This window comes from Nelumbo lutea, chromosome 8 (genome assembly GCF_056320005.1).
Source record: "Nelumbo lutea isolate HS-2025 chromosome 8, American lotus-T2T, whole genome shotgun sequence".
NCBI lineage: Eukaryota > Viridiplantae > Streptophyta > Magnoliopsida > Proteales > Nelumbonaceae > Nelumbo > Nelumbo lutea.
Genome location: NC_142691.1, coordinates 14372 through 29899, shown reverse-complemented (window position 1 = coordinate 29899; position 15528 = coordinate 14372). Strand labels below are relative to the sequence as shown.

Genomic DNA, 15528 nt, shown 5'->3' with positions numbered 1-15528 from the left:
TGCCAGCTTAGAATCTCCTTCCACCTCAAGTTGTTGGAAACCCAACTGCCTTGCCAACCTTAGACCTTGAAGTAGGGCCATCAGTTTGGCTCTCAAGGAGTTCTGCACCCCTAGAGGTCCATATCTAAAAGCTCCCCCAGTTCCAGAAGGACCAGGGTTACTTGTTGAACTTCCATCAGAATTCAACTTCACCTTTTGATCAACTGATGGGGAACAGAAATCCTAAACAATAGTCTTTAGAGAAGCAAAAGATACTACAGCATTCCAACCTCTAAGAATGTCATCAGCAAATGAACCATCTTTACAGTTATGCAGTCAACTATTTCCTCGGATTTCTTTCTTCCCAAACTGACTACAGCTGCTCTTGTTGATCTTCACATTACTCTACCCCTCTTCTGTGGTTGCCTAAGAAAACTTGGGTTAAAGAGGGCTGCCACATCTGAATGACGGGTCCACCTGCAACCAAAAAGAAGAGAATGGAGTCCAAATAAATAACACAAAAAGACAAGAGATTAATAGATGTGTGATTGTATCACCAAATCTTAAGCAAAGGCTACAAACATGGGGTGAGAGGCAATACTTTGGCCTTTTTTTTCCTGAAGCACATCCAAAGTATTGATATTTTGAAGCATCACCACCCAGCAAAAAGCCCTAATTTTGGAGGTACTGGGCTGCACCAAACTTCCATTGTTGGAAAGGTCCCTGCTAGATAGAAGATTGAAGCAAGATTTGAAACAAAGAATAAATGAATAATCCAGAGGAAACCCACCAAATTCTAGTATTTGAGCATGACTGATCCAAGAACATTGAACTTAGAATCAAAATAAAATCATCTACCAACCCCATTTCGTACTCCCTTAAGCATCTCCTCAATCCCAAATCCCAAGAGGTACCATTATCACACTTTCTTCCTCGCACAAGCCAAACATTTTCCCAAAACCACACTTTTTTCCTTGTACAAGCATCATACCTACAGAAAGGAAGAAGGGAAGGAAGAATACCGTGGATAGCTTTCCAAGGAGAATACCTAGAGGCCATAGGGTCGAGGCCAGCATCCCATCCGTTGTTTGCCAAGCCATGAATGCATATAAATTTTTTTGTACCACAATCTATCGGTGCGTATGGGTACGAGATACGGTATGAACAAGGGCATATCCCTTGAATCGTGCCGCTCATGCGTATTGGGCCAATATGGGCATGCATCGGTGCATATCACATTTTATCAAACCAATATACACTAATATGAACTGATACTATGTTACACTCGCTTTTGGTGTCTCTTTATTAAAAAGCGATTATAGCATGATTTGAACTCTAATCATTGTATCAAACCCGATATGCACTGATATGAACTGATACCACACCACCTTGCTTCTTGTGATATTGAATGAAACATAATAATTTTTATAAACCTTTGTATTCATATGCAATCCAAACAAATAGCATATTCTTATATTCAACAACTCAACTTCAACTAAAAAAAAAAATAATATTCAGAATTGGTATTTTATAGACTAATGGAATAATCTATTAAATCCACATTTATATCAAAAAATGATTTTTATCTCAAAAAATTAAACAAAAATATTAGTAATAGAATAATTATTTTTAAGTACTTAAAATTTCAAAATTTGTACATGATAAATATCTTAAAATTTGTATATATTTTTATAAATTATTAGTTATTATTTTAATTTACATTAAATAAAAATATATTTATTATTTACAAGAATAAAAATATTGTTTACAAAATATTTGAGAATATAATATTGAATGAATTTACCAAATCAACTTAGTTTTATATCATAAATAATTTTAATTTCAGAAAAAATATAGAAATAAAAATACTAATAATGGAATAAGTATTTTAGTAATTAAAAATTATGGATTTGCATATGAAATATGTCTCAGAAATTTTAATAGATTTGATAGAATACTTATTGTTTAAAAAATAGAAATATTGTTTACTAAACATTTGAGAGTTTAATATTTAGTTTATTTTTTTAATGTTAAAAAGTAAAAATGGTAAAATAAAAAGATCGGTATAATAATTAAAATATAATAGTTGCTTATGCTTTGTGCCTTGAACTTAAATAAACAGAATAATGGCTTTGTGCATGTATTAATTTGTAAAAATCTATATAATATGTTTCTTAGACTCTTTATTGATGCGTTATTATAAAGTTGTATGATATTGATGCATCCCTCTTTTTTAATTGTTCTATATTTCTTCATATATACCATTAAGATATGCATTTCCTATGTATTTGTACACTATTAATGAAATTTGTATGTATTTCCCTAGCATATCCATGCATTTCATATTTTTCGTCTGTATCCATGCGTTTCCGAAGCGTATCCATATTTGATTGTCCGATACAATACCTATTACCACTGCATTGATCTTTGTCCATAACCATTTTCCCAATAAAGCTTGATTCGTCACCTTGATATTTCTTATACATAATCCCCTATCATCTCTACTTTTAGAAACCACCTCCCATTTCACCAAATGATCCTTCTTTGAATCTCCTGGTTCCAATAATAAATCCCTCAATAATCTCTACTTAATTGACAACCTTACTAGTAATCTTGAAGGTTGAAGGTAGATAGGAAATAAACTGGCAAATTGGCCAAAGTGGATTTAATTAGAGTAATTCTATCGCGTAGTGAGTAGTGAGATGCAATTTCTCTTCCACCCTGCAAGCTTTTTTGTGAATCTTTCCACTATTGGCTACTAAAAACTTTCAAATTTTGGATCCCCTCCCCCTAGATGTAAGCCCGAGTAATGTAACAACCATTCCCATTCCTCATACCCCTCAATCCTACCCAGAAGTCCCACCTCATCTCCTAATCTATTTACTCTTGCTACACAACTCTTATCCCAATTCACTTTAAGATTTGAAACCCTTTGAAATTTAGTTGCCAATCTCTTCAAGTTAATGAGTAACTAGAATCCCCTTCACAAAACAGAATAATGTCATCTGCAAACTGCAGATGTGTTAGTGCCACTGCATCCCTCCCAATTCTCGAACCTCTTATCAGGTTGTCAACATCAACTCTTGTAATCATATCACTCAAAACATCAGCTACTAAGGTGAACAGAAATGGGGAATGAGGGTCAAACTTATTATCAATAGGAGGAAATGCAACCCCTTATCCATTTGCACCACCTTTCCCCGAAACTCCTACATCGTAACACTTCAAGAGTGAACTCCAATCCACTAAATCATATGCTTTAAGTCATTCTATCCAGCCATTTGGTAGAAACTCCACAGTATAAACCCATCGACAACCTACAACATGCTTTGACGATGGAAGAGTAGTAAACTCCCATGTGTTATTATGTTCAGGAGTGGAAAATTCCTACTCCATTGCTTTGAGCTACCTTGGAGAAGTAGGAGATTCTTGGACAACCTTAGGAATAGGAATAGAAGATAGTAAAGGAATAAACTAATGATGGGAAGAAGATAAATTAGAAATTGAGATGGAAGTTAGAAAGAATTTGGCCTACTTTATTTGTTTTGATTATGATTCATCAGGAATATAATTCTTTGATTTGGCCAATTCATCAGGGATAGGAAAAGAAGGTAGTAAAATAATTATGATTCATCAGGAATAAACTGATGAACTAATTCTTACGATTTGGCCTACACTATCCCTGATCGGGATCACCAAGTTTTGAGTCACTGCTGTAAATTAAAAAAAGAAGCCATTATCCAATGTTGGTCTCAGCTATCTGGGGTCTTGGGAGGTGTAGACTGGATATTGTCCTAATCTTTGAATCTCTGCAGTAAATCCAATTGGAAATTAAGTCCTGTTTGTGTCCACCAAATGGGTACCATATAATGCACTTTTTTCATTTTCTTTTTGAATATCCATGAGAGTGACTTTCTTGTTGTAGTGATTTTGAAAACATCTTTACTTCTCTTCTACTTATGGTGGCAAAAGGATTCAGATACATGAAGATAAATGTAGTATAATGCATGCCCTGCTCACCACTATCTTGTTCCATCGATTAGTTAAGTTTAACGGCATTGGAAGAGCCGGCTAATGTTCATCGTTTTTCTGCCTATTCAGCCACCTCCACCAGTTAATGACACCAATCCGTACAATGTATTTAGATCAAGGGAGAAAGCACACAGACTCCACACAAGAAGGGTGAGTTGCTAAGCTTAGCTTGGTGCATATGACTTTTGTTGCTAGTTAAATATTAAATACCTATTCCAATTGAGTAGATTAGTTTTATTTTTGTTCTTGTTGAAGCACACACAAACCAGATTTACTAGTCAATCAAATTACAAGCTTTTCTCTTCATGGTTTTTAGATGCAAAGGAGAGAAAACAATGTGCAGTCATTTGAAAAGCTTCGTAAGGTAAAAACCACTATCACCTTTTTCCTGTGTATTCATAGAATTTATCTCGGCTAATATGCCTGAATACCATAACTATGGTAATAAGGGGGATCCGTTTGAAAGCTTAGAGCTTGGTTTAACATTTCGTGAATTTAAGGTATCGGGGCATATCGGCCGATACTGTATTGGGGGCTTCCAAATACGCCCCTACAGGGGAAGTTTTGGGTCAGACCCTGGTTCAGGGGGTAGAGGGGTCGGTAGATTGAAAAAAAAAACTAAAAAAAAGGGGGAAGCGAGCCACAATACAGGCCGATATTGATATTTTGAACCTTGGTTACAATTATGGTCTGACATGCATACATAAGCTAATCTTTCAGTTTGTCTTACAGTTAATATCTTCTTTGTCTTTATTTCATTATTTCATTATCCTATGAAGTAATTGCCTTCCCTCATTCTTTATGATTTATGTGTTGTATTTACCTTTCCCCAGTTTGATTCTTGAAGTTTTGTTGCTGACATAGATAAGGTAAGCTTGCCATAGTTATATCTATCAGCTCACTCTGGATCTGCTACCCACAAATTGTTCCCACATCCCTACCCACAGAGCACCACCACCGTGTATTGGGGACATCTCCCCATGAATGACAAGGGAGATATTCCCAATGCACAGCTGTAATGTCTCATGGTTAGAGATGTGGGAACAGCTCGTTGGTAGCAGATCCGAGACCCTACCAGATGATGCTTGCATTCCTTTCTGTTCCTAGAATTACAACATAGTAACTTGGATCACTTCATCTTTCTAGTAGCATCTGCAAGTTAAATAAAAGTTAATTTAAAGAAAGAAAAGTATGCAAGATGTATATTCCAACATCTCAGCCTTACAAGATCAACTAAACTAGAGGGCACAAGAATAAGGCAAAATACATGACATCAACAAAATGATCAACTTTTTTTCATGGTAAAGAACAATTTTCTCAAAGAAAATTAAAAAGAGCATAGACAGCTTTGGATCAACCAAAAAGACTATAGAGTTACCTTCTCATGCTCTAAACTGACATCACGACCCTATATACCCTCTGCAGATAGGTGCCATAAAAAGACATCTCCATCACCCCAATCATATACACCTTTTTGCTCCTATCACACCGTAGCCCACCTACCACCTCTGAGCTGATAGATTCCTCACCCTATCTTGACTCCCTCTACCTGTTACACTTGTGTTTAGCCCTATATAATCAGCTGTCACTTGATTGAGTGTCCACATCATCCACATTCCTATCTAAAAGAATAGGCTTATTGGTGTCTGCTAAATTACTGACTTTAAAACCCTAGTGAGAATCAAGATCATCAATGGCACTCCCACTAAGATCCATAGCACAACCACAATTCCTGAAGGCCAGTCAATGGCAAGGACTTGGAGTCTTGGATGCATGCGTCCAGGCAAGATGTTAAGAAAATGTCTAGAGATGCACCTTAAATGAGGTATACATAGCATATGCTCTTACCTTTTAAGCTATTTTTTTGTAATAAATATATTATAAATAAATGCGAGGAAACAATACTGAGGATGAAAACCCTCCAAAATTGTCTATTATAATATTATAATAAAATGTTAGAATTAGAAATGGAGGTACCATGGTTCCCATTCCTTCAATGCATCACATTCATTTGAATATCAGATGGCGCACTAATGTTAATGTTTTGCAATTTATGTGGATTGTTAATTCTGATATTCTGATTTTCAACTTTGCAAGTGGTATATTGATATCTGGTTATACTTATGCAATTATGGATGATGATACTTCATGCTGTGATACATATGTAATTATCCTCTCTCTCTCATGAGTACTTGAGTATTTATTGGGCTTGATATGTCTAGGTACCCCCCCCCACCCCCCCACCCAACAACAACTACTAATAGTGTATGGTCTAAATAATCACAGAGAGGAATGAGTTATGAGAGGAGCTTCATGGAATTCAAGGTTTATGGGAAGGCCCTTGGTGTTTGTGGGGGGGGGGGATTTTAATGCGATAAGATTCACAATTGAGTCAAATAATCCTACAATTAGTATGAGGAAGTTCAATGACTTCACTAATTCCTGTGAGTTATGAGAGCTTCTTTTACTATAGGCTACCTACACTTGATCCAACTTCCAAGAAAACCCAACTTGCTCGAAGCTTAATAGATTCCTATTTAATGAGGGTTAGGAGAGCCACTGGAGAGGTTTGGTGGCTAAGGCCCTACCTAGGATAACCTCTGATCATTGCCCTATAGAAGTAGGACAAGAACCTCTTGGTAATGGACCTAGACCATTCAGGTTTGAGAACATGTGGCTGACACATCCAGACTTCTTGCCTAAGGTTAAGGAATGGTGGAGTGAAGAGATGATAGAAGTGAAATGGAATGGAGTTAGATTCCACAAAAAAATAAAAAGGTTGAGAGGCAAAATAAAAGAATGGAATAAGGATCAATTTGGAAGAGTGGAGGAGGTAAAAGCTAGATTATTGGTTCAAATTGAGGATTTAGATGCAAAAGAATCCCAAGGGATGATGGATGAGCAAGACAGAGAAATGAGGTGGAAACTGAAAAAGGAGTTAGAGGAGACTTTGTTGAGGGAGGAGATCTCTTGGAGACAAAAGTCCAGACATAAGTGGATCAAGGAAGGGGATGGGAATACCAAATTCTTTCATGCTTTGGCTAATGGAAGAAGGAAAAATTTGATACTAAAGTTTGAGGTTGATGGTGTGAAGATAACCTCTCAAGAAGAGATTGCCATTAGGATTATGGATCATTTCAATTCAATCTTTCAAAGACCCTTAGAGAATCGGTTGACAGTTGGGGAGGAGAATTGGCCAACTTTGAACCAAACAGACAGGGGATGGCTAGAAAGAATGATTGAGGAAGAGGAAATTAAACAAGCTGTTTTTTCTATGGATAGGGCTAAGGCGCCGGGTCTAGACGGATTTACAATGGCATTTTATTAGGATTGTTGGGACATAGTCAAAGAAGGCTTAATTGGAGTATTTAGAGAATTTGAGGATAAACATTTTGTGAGTCCTGGAATCAATGCCACCTTTATAGCCTTAATTCTCAAAAAGACTGATGCCAAACACCCCAAAGATTTTTGGCCAATCGGCCTGGTGACAAGCATCTATAAGATTCTGGCAAAAGTGCTCTCTAGGAGGATCAAAGCAGTCCTCCCTTCTTTCGTTAGCCAAGCACAAGGAGCCTTTATACAGGATAGACAAATTACAGATCAGATCCTTATTGCAAACGAGAGTGTGGAAGAGATGAGGAGATCGAGCAGAAAAGGCTTTGTTTGCAAACTGGATTTGGAAAAGGCCTATGACTTAGTGGATTGGAGTTTCCTGCTGGAGATGTCAAGAAGATGTGCATTTGGGGATAAATGGTGTAATTGGATAAGATGATGCTTAAATTCTTGTCGTTATTCAGTGTTGGTGAATGGGGTGGTTAAGGACTTCTTTCCAGCCAATAGAGGCTTAAGACAAGGGGATCCACTCTCCCCTTTCCTCTTTACACTTGTTGATGATGTCTTTAGTAGGATGATTTCCAAAGCAGATGAGGAGGGCCAAATAAAGGGATGGAGAATAGGGAGTAGAGGCATTCTAGTAACTCACCTTCTGTTTGCTGATGATATTGTTATCTTTTGTGAAGGGAATGAGTTGAGCAAGGTGGAGAACCTTAAGAATTTAATAAGAACTTTTGAGAGTGTCTCCAACTTGAGGGTAAACTTTGATAAAAGTTGTGTGGCTGGAGTAAACATGGAGAATAGGGAGTTCGAATCCATTGCAGAATGCTTAGGTTGCAATACTTCTTCTTGGCCTTTGACATACTTAGGGCTACCCTTAGGAGCCAACCCTAAAGAATAGTTTCTGGGCCCCTATTGGGGAGAAATTTGATAAGTGCTTGGCAGCTTGGAAAAAGAATGTAGCCCTTTTACGGAAGTGGTTATGGAGATGGCTCCAAGAGAGAGAGAGAGAGAGAGAGAGAGAGAGAGAGAGATTATGGCATGAGGTGGTGGCAAGCATTCATGGTTGCTTAGGAAATGGTTGGGATTCTGGCATATCTCTCCGAGCTACCCTTACTACACTCTAGAAGGCTATACACGGTATTCTCCCTCGCTTCCTCAAATTCATCAGGTATGATGCTTGTTCTGGGAGGATATTTTGGTGGGTACTCAACCCCTCAAAGATTGTTTCCCCTCGCTCTATTCCCTTTCCCTTCACAAAAATGAGACAATTGCAACTTTTCTCCCGAGCCCATTAAATCCCTTATCTTTAAACTAGGACTTTGGTTTTCGTAGAGGGTTAAGGGATGGTGAGTCGAGTTGTGTTATTGAGCTAATTCATTTACTAGAATCTGTTTGTTTGGACCCCATTTCTTCTAATCAAAGGGTTTGGACTCCTCTTCCAAAAGGTACATTTACTTGCTCTTCCTTTCTAAGATCCCTCAGTTCTAACCCCATTTCCTAAGGATTCCCTTTCAAAGAAGTTTGGGCGCGACTTATTCCCCCAAAAATTGTTGTATTCTACTGGGAAGTTTTCTATGGGAAAATCAATACTTCGGAAAACTTACAGAAAAAGAGACCCTCTCTTTGTCTTTCCCCAAATTGGTGTTCCTTGTGTACGGCTGAGAATGAGGACTGTTTCCATTTGCTGATCTCCTATTCCTTTGCTACATCTATATGGAGTTGGAGCCTTTGTTTATTTGGAGGTAGGCGGTCTATGCCTTCTGATTTAAGCTTGTTATTCAACCCATCTGTTTTTGTTTGGCACACTAGAAGAGGTAAGGTCATGTGGAAATGTGTCAGGGCAGCCACTTTGTGGACTCTTTGGGAGGAAAGGAATGCAAGAATTTTCTTAGAGAAGGAAAGAGGATTAGATGAAGTGAAGGACTGCATCCTAATAAGAGCAATCCATTGGCTGAAAACTGTGGATATTTTTTATGACTTCTCCTTTGATGACTTGTGGAGGAATTGGCTAGTAATAGCTAACACTTCAATAAAGAAGAATAGAATTCTGTCAGAATGGGTTCCACCTTTGGAAGGTGTCATCAAGCTGAACTTTGATGGAAGCAACCAAGGCAACCCCGGGCCTTCAGGTATAGGGGATATCCTGAGAAATAAGGACAGCAACATAATTTTCTTATTCTCAGGACCTGTGAGAGTGGGGGACTCCACAAGGGCAGAAATCCTTGCTGCAGTACAAGGAATTCAGATCACTAACCAGCTTGGAGTGGAGCATCTCCTAGTTGAAGGGGACTCTCAGGTGGTAACAAGGTGGCTTCTAAACCCGGGTACCACCATTTGGGGCTACAAAGATCTCATCAAAAAGTAAAGTGGTTAACCAGTAATATGAGAGTTGAGGTAAAATGGGTTAGTAGGTCTGCTAATTCTATGGCTGATGCTTTAGCCAAACAGGGGGTTTCTAGGGTAAGTTGTTATTAATCTGGAAATTTGTACTTAACTAGCCCAGAGAGGTTGCAACTTGTGCCTCTCCTTGGGGACTTTGTACTATTGTCTATTGCTGATTAATAAAATTATTTCAATTATCCAAAAAAAAAAAAAACTGCTAGCTTAATCTATGTATACACCACGAATTTCCATTCTCTCGTAGACTGGAATATGTTTTCTCTTGAAAACAGGTGAATGGAACTATTACTATATTATGTTACATATGTTCTAATATTATTTTAAAGAAAAATTAGATTAGTTTTTTAACTGTTCATGCTGTCCTTGTGTTGAAATATTTTATTTGTTGAGTTCATCATCTTTAGGTCAGGCGCAACTTGGACCAGGCGAAGACAGTGTTGGAGGCTTTGGTTAAGGTACAACATCTTTCTGGTGACAAATTTAAAATCTCCTTAATTTCTTTTGTTCTTTTTTAGCTTGTAAAGGTATTGAACCAACCGCAAGGATACAAATTCTATTTGCTAACAAAATAATTGGTTGCAGAGGGAAGAGAAAAAAAGAGAGGTCATGGAATGTGAAGTTAACTTTCAGCGTAATCAATTGAAATATAAAGTAAGTACATGATTTCAAGTCTCGTCTGTTTTGATTGCAACAATATTTTATAGTGCTTTTTTATTTTATTTTAATTTGCTTCAATGAGTGGAGTATATCCCAATTATATGGATGAAATTATCATTTGTATGCGACATGTGCAGAGCATTTATTTCCTATAAATCATCTGGAGTTGGAAATATGAAATCAAGCCAGTCAGTAAAAAATTTGCAAAAGTAAAACAAGCAATCTCCAGTAAAATCAAAGACCAAAAGAAGTGTTCAGCTCTAGCAATAACACTATTGTTTTTATAATATTGCAGTTACAAGGATGAAATGATCATTTGTAGGAGACATGTAGCATTTACAACCTATAAATCATCTGGGTTGGAAATACAACATCAAGCCAACCAGTATAAAATTTACCAAAGTCAAACAAGCAACTCTGATAAAATTGGAGACCAAAAGAAGTGTTCAGTTCTAGCAATCACTGTCTTCCGTGGTGCTGTTGTGATAAACTGATAACAAGGGACCGGGTTCATAGAATTTTTTCCTCCTCTTGAGAAAACCCATAGGCCCTTGTTGTTCATGCTTGGATGAGAATTTTCAGGTTAGATGAGACCACCAGTATCTTCCAAAAGTTTTATATAGTTGGCGGTATACCTTGTAATAGTGGTAAAACAATAAGAAAATTCACTAACTGTAGCTAATGGAAGGCACTTTCCAGCAATTGTTTGAAGAATGTCAATCAAAAGTGAAGAACAATCCCTTTATAGAAATCAGCTATGGAAAATAGTAAAGAAAACTCAAAACTTTATTGCAACAACCAGAAAATATATCAACAGATAAAGATAATATATACTTTCTAAATCCTACAAAATCTTTATAAACTTCCTAAACTGCCCTTGATCATTCTGTACTTGTATTTTGTTTCGAAATCTATTAATTGAACTCCCTAAATTCTTTAAAAGAAAGAAGACACAGCTAGACAGTTTTCTACCTCTAACCAAAATTTTACTATCACTCACACATGCCTTAACCAAACAGTAAGGTGCACTGGTCAAACATTTGATTTGACCATTGACTGTAATCTGCAGTCTTCAGAAAGTCGTATTGTGCCTTTTGGTGAGATGCACTGGTTAATTTGATTTGACCATTGACTGTAATCTGCAGTCTTCAGAAAGTCGTATTGCGCCTTTTGGTGAGATGCACTGGTCAATCTTAAAGACTGTCCAGACAACAAAGTTACTTCCATTTAATTTTATGGAAGTCATCCGAAATGATATGAAATCAATAAACAGCATGATATTAAAATAATAATCATCACCCATTCTAGCTTAGGTTCCGTTCTCTTTCACCAAATTCTAGCTTAAAATAATCATCATCCATTTGTTCACCACTTTTTCTTGCTTCACTTCACAAATCACAGATTATACTTCACAGAAAAGGTCTTATAGACCGTCAACCAGATCTGCTCACCTATAATTCTATTACACTAAGCCAAACAGCAACTTCAATCACCTGAGTCCAGAGTTCGTGATCAAGTATTCTTCACAAACAGCTTCATAATCCCTCACAATCTGTGCCAATAAAAAGTATAATATCGCTTAACACCATCACAACAATTATTGTGATGGATTATACAATCACTGAATGCTCCGAGAGCAGACCAGGACTGATGTACTTGCAGTTTTTGAAGCAAAGGATGTTGGAGGAAAGATCACAGCTGCAACAGAGATGTACAGATTATGCTGTATATGGTGTGCAGAAACAGGTGAAAAAGAAAGAGAATTGTAGAGAGAGAGAGTGTGTTGTAAAGAAAAAACATATATTCCTCCAGATCTAAATTAAAATAAACATTACACACAAATAATGTAAATACTAATCAACAGCCTCTTAAATTACAGTAATCATATCAGTTATATTAGGGAATTTGTCACGGCTGATAGTGATCTTTACCAAGCAATTAATTGGCAATTTGTCATGGCTTTTCAGCATGAGACACAAATCATTGAAGATGGATTGGCACTCCCAGGCTTCCCACCCATCTCTTCTAGAATTGGATCAAGTGAGGATGATTTTATTGACTCTGATGACATGGAAAATAGTCGCCTTTGTATTCGACCAGCTGCAGTAGGAAATCTGTCCTTCATGGACCCGAAGACAATGTTGATCCCAACAGGGCGGATGAAACGAGAGTTGAGATGGCGGCATCTTCCTCATGGATGGTTCCATAGAAGGGTATACAAATATATTTATTCTGCAAGATCAAGTTATATTTCTTTTTTATTTTTTTATTTTTTCCTATTTCCTCACAACTTTTGGATAGTAGCAAGGACTGGCAAGCCAAACAGTAAGTACATGGTTCCCTCTTCCCTCTCAATTGTTCTGAGCGCCATGATAAGAAAACGTACCAAAGTGACCAAGCCTTAGTCCAACTATTTTTAGTCTGATTTCTCAAATTCTTCTCCATTCTCTGTATAGGCTAGTAGCTTGAAACAAATGTGATTCCTGTACAAGAGTTTTGTACAAGTTTCTTTTTCAACTTTATCTGGACTTGGTGGTGGTGCATAAATGGCTCTTGAGTGATATGGTGTGACAGGATTCTTGCAGCTTATCCAAAAATAGTTGGAATTAGAGCTTTATTGAATTAAGCTGGGACCTTTTATCTGGGCTTGGTAGTGGCAGTGCAAGACAGGATCTACAAAATTCTTATTTGGGATGGAAACCTTTACTCGATAGAAACAGTTCACCAGTAGATTATATGCAACCTGCCCCTACACTACAATTTATTCAGAGTACCGTTTGATATGGCCTCCTAAGCATTTTTCATGAATATCGTGTTCCAGTTTATATTTTCTTTATTTTCCCATTGCATGGAAAATCATTGCTAATGCAACCTAGTGTGGGATTAATGCAGGATCCTCTTGAGCCAGTTTTCTTGTTCACAAGACCTCTAGATCCTGGAAAATTGGCTGCTGCAGGCATTTCACCACCAACTCCTCCAGTTGATAACGAGACATCTAAACTGTGATACCGTTTTCATGAAAGAATTGGTCGTGGAGGGTGGATAGTATTTGATCGATGGAACCCTCTCCTGAGATCTCCAAGTAGCCATGATAACTCATGTATCCCACCAAATCCCAGGTCTCTACCACACTTGGTCGAGAAATAGTTCTTCCCACTTTTCCTTCATGTTTCGGCACAGGTGAATCTGGACCTAGAAAATCTCAATGGAAATGGAATCTCTTTGTTTTGGGATGCTACAGTGGGGCTGGCATAATAACAGAACTTTGGAGGCCTGGTCCGGGCATGTCTTTACAAGTGGTGGCAAAGCCACTTCCACGACCAAGCTTGTAGAAATGGATGTATCTTGCTTGGCATGCTTTTTCCAGGCGATGTGGGTAGTTTGAAAAGTTAACGAGTCTGCCCGGACTTGCCCTAGCCCGTCATTTGTACAATTATTGCCATCTTGCTAATATAACTCAGCTTCATGGTCTTACATTGTGGGTCTTTCTCTCTCTCTCTCTCTCTCAATCTTTCTTGCAAGTGTGTATGTGTGTATGCACTCTTTCTATCTCTCTATCTGCCATTTGCATGGGATTTTTCTAAACGTGGGCACTGCAGCAAACAGGAAAATTCCCTAGATCCTCTGCCTATCGATATGCAAATGTATCATGCCATGCACGATTTATCCTATTTAACCAACTTGTTTGATGCCATTGGTACGAGAGTTTGTGCTCACTATAAGTAAATAATTGAACAAAGATGCCAAAAAAAGAGCATCGTACCATCACCATGTTAGAAATGAATGCATCATACAGGTGCTGCTTGAAAGTTATATTTTGCGGGTTTTCAATTTGGATTGGTTTGTAAATTTTCCTAAACGAGTTCGAAAGGAGTTCAGGGTGTTTGTGTGGCAAAGCAGTTTTGAGCTCGAAAGGAATCTTCAAATTCCTCTCATCATTTTTTGGCTAAAAACATGGTCCAAAGTACTAATTCTCTCAACCAACCGAGGGATGGCTCGTTAGTGTGTTAGCTGGTTTGTTCCAACGTTGATGCAGAATCAAATCCTGCAATCAGTGCTTTGGGAAAAAGGGGTCAGGGCAAAGTGCATAGCACTGAATACCAAAAAAAAGTATTGATTCTCTCATATAGAAAAATATATATTTTTTTTCATTTTCCATTGATTTCTTGTCGTTAGACACACCATACCATGAGTTATTTTAAACAAATTAAATTGGTAATATGTTGAGTTGTCATATCATGAGTTAAGTTTCCATTTGTGGGAAGATGTCCCCATTGGATGGTTGCAACAAGGTGCCAACCAGTTGTCATATTATGAGTGGGGGAAAATAACGTTCTAAAGACAATGTCTTTAGACTCGCCTCAGAGTTTCTCTTCCAAGTTTCAGTGACTCCAATTCCCAATAGTCCCCCAAGGAAATGGAGATCCGAACAAATTCCAGGCATCGCAATTGTTGAGTCTTGAAGAAAAGCAGAACAAGTTCCTTGAATCTCCATCAGCAAATCTTAAAGGCGATCCAAAAAGGACCCTTTTGTCACCATTGCTGAGTGTTGCAAGCGAGCCGAACAGTCTTCCCCCTTGTTGTTGATTTGTGGATTATTATCCATTTCTAGAGAGAAAAAAAAAAACGACTATAAGAACAAATGGCGTACAAAAACCTACGTATACGCTGAAACACATGATTTTTAGAGTGATAAATCATCAGATGTTCCATAGAAGAACAAATCTAATACCCATTAAGAAAACCAAGATCAAAAGAAAAAAATGGGAAAGATTTGAGTAAACGGAGAGACCACCTTGCTTAAGTTCCTAAGTATGAGGTTGAGGGGGAGAAACAACTCTTAACTTTAATGGTTGTTTTCGCAACTGAAATTGAAACTTGGAAAAACTTCGTGTGAGTAAGAAGATGATGAAATTTGAAATTTAAAAAGAGTGGTTGAAATTGAAACTAAACCCAATGTTAACACTAGACTCAGATTTAATACTTTTAATTAGTCCAAAGCTAAATATAAAGCTCAGTTTTCAAATTGGAATTAACCGATTACTACAGGGATGAAATGAGATCACATCAACACTCCATGTGTATTAAAAACTCCCGTAATTGTCATCAGGAAATGTTTCCAAT

At 37.4% G+C, this 15528-nt stretch overlaps 1 protein-coding gene across 1 annotated transcript in view; it reads left to right on the top strand.

Moving 5' to 3' along the window:
* LOC148842056 (uncharacterized) overlaps positions 1–13878 on the top strand; it is a 63332-nt gene extending 49454 nt beyond the window's left edge. The window contains exons 7-12 of the mRNA XM_088958781.1: positions 4081–4161; positions 4328–4375; positions 10152–10202; positions 10330–10398; positions 12372–12617; positions 13297–13878. Coding sequence (XP_088814907.1) covers positions 4081–4161; positions 4328–4375; positions 10152–10202; positions 10330–10398; positions 12372–12617; positions 13297–13410 — 609 coding nt within the window. The 3' untranslated portion in view covers positions 13411–13878. The remainder of the gene's footprint in view (positions 1–4080; positions 4162–4327; positions 4376–10151; positions 10203–10329; positions 10399–12371; positions 12618–13296) is intronic.
* Positions 13879–15528: the final 1650 nt, after the last annotated feature.